The sequence below is a fragment of the Dipodomys spectabilis genome, unplaced genomic scaffold (assembly GCF_019054845.1).
Source record: "Dipodomys spectabilis isolate Male_0828 unplaced genomic scaffold, ASM1905484v1 ptg000080l, whole genome shotgun sequence".
NCBI lineage: Eukaryota > Metazoa > Chordata > Mammalia > Rodentia > Heteromyidae > Dipodomys > Dipodomys spectabilis.
In genome coordinates this window covers 4,048,178-4,060,360 of record NW_024870757.1, presented here as the reverse complement: position 1 = coordinate 4,060,360, position 12,183 = coordinate 4,048,178, and the positions used below count along the sequence as shown (strand labels likewise).

The following is a 12,183-nucleotide window of genomic DNA, read 5'->3' as shown; positions in this document are numbered from 1 at the left end:
GCCAGCCCAGGTAGGAAAGTCCGTGAGACTCAGGACTAGCAGAGGAGGAGGAGGAAGAGGAGAAGGAAGAGGAGAAGGAGGAGGAGGCAGCAGCCTTTTGTCAAGACAGGGAATTTAACCTCCTTTGAGGAGTTTCCAAAGGGGCAGAATGAGCAAGAGGAGAGCTGTGTCTGGGCAGAGGTATCCAGGGTTTGAGAAAGGTCTGTCTGTCTGTCTTTTGTACAGCTCAGCTCTCACAGCATAACAGAATGGCAGCAGATGTGGCCACAGCGGACCCCAAGCTAAGTTTCAACCTGCAGGCTCTCCTGGAGCAGCTGTGTGATGAGGAGCTGAGCAAGTTCAAGTCCCAGCTTGGCCTCTTTGCCCAGCAACATGAGCTCCAGGATGTCCCCCAGGCGGAGATGACTGAAGCCAGCGCCAAGGATCTAGTGGAGATCCTCACCACCCACTGCCCCCCAGCCTGGGTGGAGAGGGTGGCCGTAAATATCTTTGAGAACATCAACCGGGCTGACTTGGCCAAGACGGTGGAGGAGGAGCTAACTGGTCAGCAGGGAGGATCGGCACCAAGTCGGGGAGGGGGGGGGGAGGGGGGAGGGGGGAAGGCGCAGAAGGCATTAGATGGGCAGAGATGACAGAGCCCTTCGGGATCCAACCTTCCCGAGCACAAATGTGGCACCTTGAAGTCTGTGGACACCTGTCCTTCCGGCCTGTGGCTGGTGCCATGGCTTGTCTAACTCTGGTCTCGCATCTTCATTCTTTCTCCCTGTCAGCTGAAATGTGTTCACGATCCCATTCTCGATGTCATCTGGGATTTTCACTGTTCTCATTTTCCAGCACGCCCAGATTCCCTTCCTCCGGTGGCTAGTGTGAGGGCATGAACCGCCCTTGCCATGCCCCCAGCACAGGCCAGACAAGGAAGAAGGAGGAGCATATTACTCAGCCTTTAAAAAAAGAAATGATTGCCCTTTTTTTTTTTTTTTTTTTTTTTGTCTGTCATGGGGCTTGAACTCTGGGCCTGGGCGCTATCCCTCAGCTCTTCAGCTCAAGGTGAGTGCTCTACTGCTTGAGCCACAGTGCCACTTCCGGTTTTCTAGTGTTTTATTGGAGATAAGAGTCTCATGGACTTTCCTGCCCAGGGCTGGCTTTGAAGCTTGATCCTCAGATCACAGCCTCCTGAGTAGCTAGGATGACAGGCGTGAGCAACCAGTACCCAGCTGCTCTTTTTTTAAGTCTTTGACTTTCTTTTTTTCTTTTTCCTTTTTCTTTTTTTTTGTCAGTTGTGGAGCCTGAACTATAGGCTGGGACGCTGTCCCTCAACTCTTCAGCTCAAGACTAGCGCTCTACTACTTGAGCCACAGCGCCACTTCTGGCTTTTTCTGCTTATATAGTGCTGAGGAATAGAACCCAGGGTTTCAGGCATGCAAGGCAAGCACTCTACCACTAAGCCACCTTCCCAGCCCCGTGGCTGCTCTTTTTTCAAATGACCAATTTTCTTCCAGGTAGAGATCACTCCTTAACCTAATGTGGTCTGTCTTTTGGGGACAGGTGAGAGCTTCAGCCTCCTGCAGGCTACTGACCCCTGGAGATGAGGAATCTGGAGCTGGAGGGGGTACAGAGGGGGGCTTGTGACTGTGCCAGTGCCAGGTGTACACCATGCAAACATCCGGCACCCCTTCCTTTTTCAGACTCCTCCTCAAGCTCTTCTAGTGAAGCCGATCCAGAATTCAGTAAGTTAACCACACAGACAATTTTTCATGCCTTGTGTCTGATTGCAGCATGTGGTGGGGGGGGGGGGTCGCTTTTAATAATCCAAGATTTTACACTGAGTGACTAAGGTTGTAGGTTGTGTACTACGATGCGTGTGTGAATGTGTGTGCCCATTTGTACGTACATATGTGTGCACACAGTTTCACTCTGGAGCCTGGGCTGGCCACAAAGTCATGATTCTCTACCTGCCAAATGCTGGGATTACAGGCATGCACCTCCACAGTCTTTATTTGAACACAACGTATCCATTCAGTTTCATTACCTGTCATTGTGTCTGTGCTTTTAAAAGCACAAGGCAATATGGTCAGGGAGGCAGGAAATATTGTCTGAATTGAGTGGCTGACATCTGTAATCTCAGCTACTTGGTGGGAAGCAGAGGTCAGGAGGATTGTGGTTCAAGGCTAAACCTGGGCAAAACTTAGTGAGACAGCATCTTACCCAACAAGTGGGGATGGTGTACACGGCCATGATTTCAACTGCCTGAGAAATAACAGGAGGAAGATCCCAGTCCAGGGCATCCCTGAAAGGGACCAACACTGGACCCTATCCAAATAATAATAATAATAATAATAGCTAAAGCAAAAAAGAATGGGGGGCATGGCTTAAGTGGAATCTTGAGTTCTAACCCCAACATCACTGTCATCCTAGCTACTCAGGAGGCTGAGATCTGAGGCTCACAGTTCAAAGCCAGCCAATGCAGGGAAGTCTGTGAGACTCTTGTCTCCAATAAACCACCAGAAAACCAGAAGTGGCTGAAGTGGTAGAGCATTCTCCTTGAGCTGAAGAGCTGAGGGACAGCGCCCAGACCCAGAGTTCAATTCCCACACCTGACAAAAAAAAAAAAGTCACAGGAAAATAAAAAAAAAAAAAAAAAAGGGAAAGGAAAAGTTTTCTCATCCTGGCCAAAAGGCTTTGAGGGGTTAGTGATTTGACATCACAAATGTATTTAAAAATATGACTTGGGTGGCTGGGATGGTGGCTCAGTGGTAGAGTGCTTGCCTTGTATGCATGAAGCCCTGGTTCGATTCCTCAGCACCACATAAGCAGAAAAGGCCAGAAGTGGCGCTGTGGCTCAAGTGGTAGAGCACTAGCCTTCAGCTGAAGAGCTGAGGGACAGTGCCCAGGCCCAGAGTTCAGGCCCCATAATAGACAAAAAAAAAAAAAAAAAAAAAAAGACCTGACTTCAAATCCTTTTTTTTTTTTTTTTTTTTCCGGTCGTGGGGCTTGAACTCGGCCTGGGCGCTGTCCCTCAGCTCTTCAGCTTAAGGCTAGCACTCTACCACTTGAGCCATAGCACCACTTCCCATCTTCTGGTGGTTTATTGGAGATCAGAGTCTCACAGACTTCCCTGCCCAGGCTGGCTTTGAGCCTTGATCCTCAGATCTCAGCCTCCTGAGTAGCTGGGATGACAGACATGAGCCAGCAATGCCTGGCTCCAGATAGTATTGACTGAAGGGTGGTTTGGGCCATGGCCACTCTGTCTACAGTGGTTCTGTGGCCCCAGTGGGTACACGTGTCAGAACTGAGCATCAACGGTTCTTTGAGCACTGGCACCTGCCACAGCACAGGGCTCTCCAGCAATCCTACCCAGGCACCCCAGCCCACCACCTCCTTTTGTGTTTAATTCCAGACGTAGCCATGACTCTGGGAGGGATCCTGATGTCCCCACACGAGTGTTTTTTATTCCTGTGGAAACAAGCAAAGGTGAACAAGAGAAAACCAGGTTGGTCTCGAAAATGCAAGCAAACCCTCTTTCCTGCTCCAATCCCATTTCCCACATCATGAACAGAAGAGACGGGGAATCCCCGAGAGTATTAGAATTCAGCTGCCAGGGAGGTACAAGAATGCTGTCTAAGGTGTCCCTCAGACCCTGCCATTTCTACTTTTAGAATATATATATTTTTTGCCCCAGTCCTGGGGCTTGAACTCAGGACCTGGGCACTGTCCCTGAGCTTCTTTGCTCAAGGCTAGCGCTCTACCACTTGAGCCACAACAACACTTCCAGCTTTGTCTGTGTAGGTGGTACTGAGGAATTGAACCGGGCTTCATGCATGCAAGACAAGTACTCCACCACTGAGCCACCTTCCCAGCCCTAGAATTATATATTTTTTGCCATCTTCAAGTAGTAGTAGTACAAAGGAGTTAGCACTCCACAGATTGCCACAAACCAACTTATGAGTACAAGGCGTCTTAATGGACAGCATCCCTCCCTCCCTCCCTCCCTCCCCCATCCCTCCTCACTCCTCCCCTCCATTTTCTTTTCTTTTTTGGGGGGGAAGGGGGGTCTGGTCATGGGGCCTGAACTCTGGGCCTGGGTGCTGTCCCTCAGCTCTTCAGCTCAAGGCTAGTGCTCTACCACTTGAACCACAATGCTATTTCCGGCTTTTTTCTTTTTGCTTATGTGGTGCTGAGGAATCGAACCCAGGGCCTCATGCATGCAAGGCAAGCGCTCTACCACTGAGCCACCTTCCCAGCCCCTCTCCATTTTCTCAATTTCCCATGTTATGTAGAAAGTATTTATGGCTGAATTTTCTCGATGCCATCATCCCTTGACCAGTGGTGCAAGGGAGGTTCGTGGTGGTATTTCCACTCCTGTGTGCCAAGTACTTGAAGGGAGTACAAAGCAGTAGAAAAGAACGAAGATGAATAAAGAAAAAAAGCTGGAACTGTGTAATATTACTTGGGCATAAAGAAACAAGAAATCATAATATGTTCAGGAAAATGGATGCCACTGGGGATTTTCCCGGTGTTTTTGTTTTTCTTTGCAACTGAAACAATAGCAACTCACAGATGAGAAGGTGGAGACGTCTGTCACGTGTGGTCCAGAAAGAGTAGTGTCCTGACTAGTGTAACAGCATGTGGCTTTATTGAAGAATAACTTCGGAGCAGAGATTTTACTGCTCCATTTATCCATCCTGTCTGGTGCATTGTAGTGAGTTGACACTAGTGTCCGATGTCACCTTTCTACTACACCTAAATAGATCCTTTTTGTAGGTTTCCTAAGGAGTAACAGTACCATGCCCTGTCTGTCTGTCTATCTGTCTGTCTGTCTGTCTGTCTGTCTGTCTTTCTGTCTGTCTTACCTTCCTACCAATGTGGGTAGAAGACATATACAGAAAAATGGTGTTGAAGAAATTCCAGAGGTTGTGGGCTAACAACTTTTGGCCGGGGGAGTACAAGAAGTCCTACCTGCTCACAGAGAGCTACAGGAGCCTCCTCCGGCTGTGCGACCCCCTCCGGCGGCCAGGGCTCCTCGGGCCACGCACGGTGGTGCTGCAGGGACCCACGGGCGCCGGAAAGACCACGCTGGTGAAGAGGCTAATTCTGGACTGGGCCGAGGGACGCCTGGGCCCCGCCTTCCAGTGGGCCCATTACCTGAGCTGCAAGGAGCTGCGCCACCACCGGGTCAAGAACCTGCACCAACTCCTCTTCGAGGGCCTCCCAGACATGAACAAGGACGTGCTGCGGGCCCTGCTGGGCGCGGCCGAGGTGCTGCTCGTCGTGGACGGGTTTGACGAGCTGAGGTACGGGCCCGGGGAGATGATCCGGGGCATCTCCACGCACTGGGGGCAGCGCAAGCCGGTGCCGGTCCTGCTGAGCAGCCTGCTGAAGCGCATTCTGCTGCCCAACGCCACCCTGCTGGTCACCACGCGGCCCCGGGCGCTGCAGGAGCTGCTGCTGTTGCTGGAGCAGCCCGTCCTGGTGAACGTGGACGGCTTCTCGGAGACGGAGACGTGGGAGTACTTCCGCAGGCATTTCGGAGACCAGGCCCAGGCCCAGAGAGCCCTGGCGGCCGTGTGGAGCAACGAAGCCCTGCTAGCCATGAGCCGGATGCCCGCCGCATGCAGACTGCTGTGCGCGTGTCTGAAGCCGCTGCTGGAGGGGGGCGAGGACCCCGCGGCAGCCTGCCACAGCCCCACCGCCCTGATTCTCCGATTCCTCCACCGCCAGCTCCGCCCCAGGGGCCCAGCCCCGGCTGCCCAGCTGGAGACCCTGTGCTGCCTGGCCGCGCACATGCTGACCGCACAGCAGTCCACTTTCCACACCGGGGACCTCAAGAGACTCGGGATGCAGGAGGGCCACCTCCAGCCCTTCCTGACCAATCACATCATCCAGAAGGACTGGGGCTGCCGCTGGTGCTACCACTTCGTCCACTCCAGCGTCCAGCAGCTTCTGGCCGCCCTGTTCTACATCCTGAAGCCCCAGGACAGGGAAGGCCAAGGCCGCCAGCCCAGCAGCCGCGACCGGGAAGACGTGCGCAAGCTGCTCTCCCGAGAGGCGCGTGCGCGGAACCCCGACCTGGCCCAGGCCGGCCGCTTCCTGTTCGGCCTCCTGAACAGGAAGAGGGCCCAGGAGCTGGAGGCGGCCTTTGGCTGCCACATAGACCTGGAGATCCGACGGGAGCTGCTGGGGTGTGGGGCGGAGGAGAGCAGGCCCTTCCTCCTGCGGATGGAGCAGAGCGAGGTCTTTAGCTGGCTCTACGAATCTCAGGATGAGGAGCTGGCGGCGGAGGCGCTGGCGCCCTTTGAGGAAATGTCTGTGATCCTGAAGAGCCGCCAGGATCTCCTGCACGCGTCCTTCTGCCTCAAGAACTGTCCGGGCCTGCGCAGGCTCACGGTGCAGGTGGCCAGGGGGCTGTTCCCGGAGGACGGTGTTCAGCTGCCATCCACGGCTCAAGGCCACAGGTAAGAATTCTGCTCTCAGCCAGGGGCCAGTGGCTCACGCCTGTCATCCCAGCTACTCAGGAGGCTGAGATCTGAGGATCTCAGTTCAAAGCCAACCCCAGGCAGGAAAGTCTGTAAGACTCTTATCTCCAGTGAGCCACCAAAAAGACCAAAAGTACATCTGTGGCACAAAGTGGTAAAACGCCAGCCTTGAGCTCAGACTCTCAGGGACAGCACCCAGGCCCTGAGTTCAAGCCCCAGAACCGGCACACATACACAAAAATTTTGTTCTCCCCTGCTTGGGAGATTAGCCTCCAGCCAATTCCCCCAGGGTCTCCCATCCTTCATCTCATCCCAAGGTTTCTAGCCGAGAGGCCCAGATGCTTCTAGCTCGCTGACTCATGTTCAGAATGTTCCCTCACGCCTACTTTCCTCCTGTTAAGGTTCTGGGCAAGGCCCGGGGAGGCACTGGGCCAGAGGCACTCTGGAGGGGGGCTATCTCTCCTCCACTGGCTGTCTCTGTGTCCTTCCCAAGTCACCGTCCCCATTTGTCCTCACCTCTAGCAGAACATTAAAGCTTTGTCCATGAGGAATGAACATGGATCATTGTTTTCTTTTTCTCGGTCCTCAGGGTTGCTTCATGAATCACTCTTGTTCACAGGCCCGAGGATGACCAGGTCCTGCTTGCTCTCTGGACAGATCTTTGCGCCATGTTTTTCTCAAACCAGAATCTGAACAGACTGGACATCCACCACAGCTGCCTGAGCTACTCCTCCGTGGCGGTTCTGTGTGAACACTTGGCCTCTGCCTACAGTCTCCAGGAGGTGGTGTAAGTCAGCTGACCACTCCCCCCCCAGTCAGGAGTCCCATGGGGGCCACCAAGACTCTCATGAGTGTGATATAGGCAGAATATTCTAGAATCCAAACCAGGTACCCCAAGTTATAGGAAATGGAGATGCTCTGGGTCCTTAACTTTGTCAAGAGGGAGCATCTCTCGGAGTCATTGTTTGTGCCCTGCTGGGGATTGAGCCCAGGCCCTCATGCTTGCCAGGCCAGTGTTCTTCCATGTGAGTGATTCACCCAGCCCTGTATCAAACTAAAAACCAAGCTGAGCATTGATGGCTCATGCCTGTAATTCTAACAGCTCAGAAGGCTGAGATCTGAGGATTGCAGTTCAAAGCCAGCCCAAGCAGGGTAGTCCAGCAAACTACCAGAAAACTGGAAGTGGTCCTGTGGCTCAAGAAGTGATAGAGCACCAGCCTTGAGGGGGAAAAGTCAAAGGCCCAGCTGGGCGCCGGTGGCTCACACCTTTCATCCTAGCTATTCTAGAGGCTGAGATCTGAGGATCATGGTTCAAAGCCAGCCTGGGCAGGAAAGTCCATGAGACTTTTATCTCCAATAAACCATGAGAAAACCAGAAGTGGCACTGTGGCTTAAGTGGTAGAGCACTCACCTTGAGCTAAAGAGCTGAGGGACAGCACCCATGTCCAGTGTTCAAGCACCGTGACCAACAACAAAAAAAGAGTCAAAGGCCCCAAGTTCAAGCCGTGTGTGTGTGTGTGCACCCACACACACACACACACACACACAAATATTGTAAAGTTTTCAAGCTAAACTATATTGCAGCCCTTTGTTCCCTACTTAATGTACAATAAGAATACAAAAACTCTAGCTTCTCTTCTTCGTTTTCTGTTCCCTAGCCTCAGTAATATTTCCCCGGCCGAGGCGCAGCTCAGCCTGTGCAGCTGCCTCTGTTGTTCTGAGGCCCTCGTGAACCTGACCCTTCAAGGGGACAGCCACAGGGACCTGCTGCCCTTGTTGAGCCAAGTCCTGATTCACCCAAAATGCCACCTGCAGGACCTCAGGTACCCCACCCGCCACCCCCTGCTCACTCATCAGCCTGCCAGTGTAAGCCAGCCAAGGTCAAGGATGGTGTCTTGGAGAGCAGGCCAGAGGCAGAGGGCAGTGAGGATTCCACTGAGTGTGGTCCTTGAGTGGAAACAGTGAGGCTGTGCAATGACTCTAGGGAGGAAGGGTGTGAGATTCTGGTCTCCAATGAACAGGAAGCAGAGCTGTGGCTCATGCAGTAGAGCACAAGCCTTGAGCAAAACAGCCAAGTGAGAGTGCGGGGCCCTGAGTTCAGGCCCCAGTATTAGTGCACATGTGTGCACACGCACACATGCATGCACACACACACAAAGTTATGACTAGCTGGCCTCTGCCCAGAGGCAAAACAGCTGCAGATTTGCATTTCTAGTCGGTGTTGCCATCTGCAGTCCTAGGACCACAGTGTGACATCCACAGTGTGACATCTACAGTGTGACTCTGCATCCCTGTGTCACACTGTGCCACCCGGGGCAACCAGGGCCTCAGATCACCAGGGCGGTGGTGCATAGCAATGAGTTCAAGCATGAACCAAGAAGGCACTCCACAGGTGTTGGAGGCTGAAGCGTGACTGGCCTCCACTTCTCCCTCAGGCTGGGGGCTTGCTCGGCCACATTTCAGCAGTGGGCTGACTTCTTCTTGACCATCCAAGCCAGCCCCCTGACGGGCCTGGACCTCTCCAACAATGAGATCCTGGACCGGGGTGCCACGCTGCTGTGCGAGACCCTGAGGCGGCCAGAATGCATCCTGCAGAAGCTGACGTGAGTCTCAGGCTGCACCCAGGCTACAGAGAGAGCAAGACACAGGAGTGGGGGGAGGGGGGGGCCTTCTCCCCCCCTCCATCGTTGCTCCCAGCCTGGGATGGAGATGGGGCTGACATCCACAGGGGCCCAGAAGGCTGACGGGGGGGGGGGGGGGGAATGGTCTCACCGCCCTCCCCACCCCCATCCCATGCACCCCTCCAACAGCCTGGAGAACTGCGGGCTCACACGGGCCTGCTGTGAGGATTTCCTCTCCACCCTCATCGTCAGCCAGCAGCTGACGCACCTGAGCCTGGCCAACAATGACCTCGGGGATGACGGGGTGAAAATCCTGTGTGAGGGCCTGAATCACTCCAACTGCCAACTGCAGAGCCTGGTGTGAGTCCCCACGGTGTTGGTGGAGGGTACACACACACGGGGAGTGGGGGGTCCATGTGGACTGGGAATGGATCTGAGGACTTATGTGCACGTGCTAAGCCACTCTACCCTTAATGGCTGCCATCTGACTCAGGTTTATCAGGGTTCTGGAGGGCACCCATCAGAAATGGTTGTTACTTGGGGCTGGGAAGGTGGCTCAGTGGTAGAGCGCTTGCCTTGCATGCATGAGGCCCTGAGTTCGATTCCTCAGCACCACATAAGCAAAAAGAAAAAAAGCCAGAAGTCGTGCTGTGGCTCGAGCGCTAGCCTTGAGCTGAAGAGCTGAGGGACAGCGCCCAGACCCAAAGTTCAGGCCCCACGACCGGGCCCAAAAAAAAAAAAAATGGTTGTTACTGGGCTCTTTTCTAGCACCCCATCCCTCCTTCCTCCCTGGTCCACTGCCCCCTCCTCTGGTCTCAAGGCCAGCAGCAAAGGGTCTGGTCCCAGAATCTCTCTCCGACATCACATTCTTTTCCTGAGGACTCTCACACTCGGCCTCCACATTTACAGACCTCATGATAGCACCAGACCCTGCCAAGAGTCAGGCAGGCTGCCCCGCCTACCTCCCACCCTCAGGCATGGTCCTCCCTTCTGGGCACTGCTCTCTGTTTGCTGATGCCAGGCAGGCCTGGGAGCTGTCCATCTTTAAGGGAGACACTCCCTCAGCTGTCTCCCCCCCCCCCCCAACTCTGATGGTGTTCCTGCATCTGGGCTCTGGAGCTTGAGTCAGACCCACAGCTTGGGGTGCATAATGATGGCCTTGTGCCTCATACAGGCCAGGACTTACCAGGTGCCCTGTGTATGTCCCCCCCAGACTGTGGCACTGCAACGTGGGCAGTGACGGCTGCGTGCACCTCTCCCAGCTCCTCCAGCAGGGGGCGAGCCTCAAGTACTTGGACCTGGGCCTGAACCAGGTGGGAGACTCCGGCATGAGGGCCCTGTGCCAGGCCCTGAAGAGCCCGCAGTGCGGCCTCAAGTGTCTATGGTGAGTGAGGCTTGGGGCAGCCCTTCGGCTGGGGGTGACCTGTCCTTCCCTGCCCACAGGGGGACAGTGCTCCAGGCGGACCCACCACGGTCCACCACGGTCCACCACGGACCTCGCGTGCAAAGGGTTGACTCACCAGCTCTTCCTGGTCTCTGCCCAAAAGCGCTGGCCGAATCCCCACGTGGCCCCCGTCTCACCCGCAGGCTGTGGGGCTGCTCCATCACTTCTACCAGCTGCGAGGAGCTCAGTGAGGCCCTTCTAGGAAACCAGAGGCTGGTCACCCTGGATCTGGGACAAAATACCTTGGCGTTTGACGGATTAATGCTGCTGTATACAGCCTTGCAATTTCAAAGGTGCTCCCTGCAGATACTCAGGTATGCGGTGACTCCTCCCTCTTCTTTTGGAGGGGGCGGCGTGTGGGACAAGGGGAGTGGTGGCATTGTTTGAGGCACCGTGACATCACTGGCACTCAGCCTCATCCATCTGCACGCAGCCCAGGGTTGATCGTCCATTCCTTTCATCCCACGGATGGCCAAGGTGAGTCTGGAATGAAGCCGGTTCTCAGTGGGAAATCCAGATTTCCTAGATTTTCACCCAGGGGAGCAGCGGTGCTTGGCCACCATCTCCTTAGGGAAATCACAACACAGGGCTCATCCAGTGCTTTGGGTACTGGCATCAGCCCTGGAAACCATCTCTCCACAAAGTCTCAGATGCAACAAAGATGACTGGTGACTTAACATCCTAATTATGTAGAAGGAACATAGATGGTATGTTCACAGTGATCTCAGCCTTAAGGTGGCTTGTGAGTCAAAAGGACACAATCCACCAGGTGCCATTATAGGTGGCTCACACCTATAATCCTAGCTACTCAGGAGGTTGAGATCTGAGGATCACAGTTCCAAACCAGGTCAGGCCAAAAAGTCCATGACTCTTGTCTCCAGTTAATCACCAAAAAGCTGGAAGTGGAGTTGTGGCTGAAGGGGTAAGAGCACCAGCTTTGAGCACAAAAGCTCAGAGACAGAGCCCAAGCTGAATTCCAGACTGGTGTCTCTTGTCAGCTGAAACACAATGCAATCACCACCCAAGGTTGCAGTGTGGGGTTCTGTGTCATCAGTGTCCATTAGACATCACCCATCTCCCTACAAAGCCAACATGGAACCCTGTGTCACTGCACAGAAGAATCAAGACGGGGCCAGTGCTATATAAATGAGATCTGTGACATTGTCTAACCACGAGAGCTTTATGAACTTGGGAATTTGGGATGCATCTTCCTAGAGCAGTATTAACCATTTTCCCCCCTTCCCGTGTCATATGTCCCAGGTTGAAAATAAATGAAGCGAATCCTGAAGTGAAGAAGCTGATAAAAACAATACAAAACGTCAACCCCCAGCTGATTGTTGACAGTGACCACCAAAACCCCAGGAAAAGGAGACCTGAGGATTTCCCTGCTTGAGCCAGCAAAAACCATCCATCCTCCGAGGTCAGAGGCCTCTACCCACGGTGAACATCACACATGGACGAGCTGGGCGAAGTCCAAGCCTTCTTTCTCCCCTAGTGAATGTAAAATGAGCACATGTCACTTGACACTATTGGGTGTGAAATGTCTTAGCACTAATATGCTGAGGGAAATAAAAGCAAGCACGTTCATGAATAGAGACTGTGTTTCCTCATGGATTCTTGTTTTGGGGGGTTTTTTGGTCAGTCG

General features: G+C 53.7%; 1 protein-coding gene across 1 annotated transcript; it reads left to right on the top strand.

Annotated features, from left to right (window-relative positions):
• Nucleotides 1-248: 248 nt before the first annotated feature.
• Nlrp2 (NLR family pyrin domain containing 2) lies at nt 249-12,129 on the top strand. The gene is made up of 9 exons (XM_042683211.1): nt 249-543; nt 4,871-6,452; nt 7,093-7,260; nt 8,132-8,296; nt 8,909-9,076; nt 9,284-9,454; nt 10,308-10,478; nt 10,682-10,852; nt 11,799-12,129. Exons 1-9 carry the CDS (start codon nt 249-251, stop codon nt 11,929-11,931), a joined length of 3,024 nt encoding a protein of 1,007 aa, XP_042539145.1. The 3' UTR covers nt 11,932-12,129.
• The last annotated feature ends 54 nt before the right edge of the window (nt 12,130-12,183 follow it).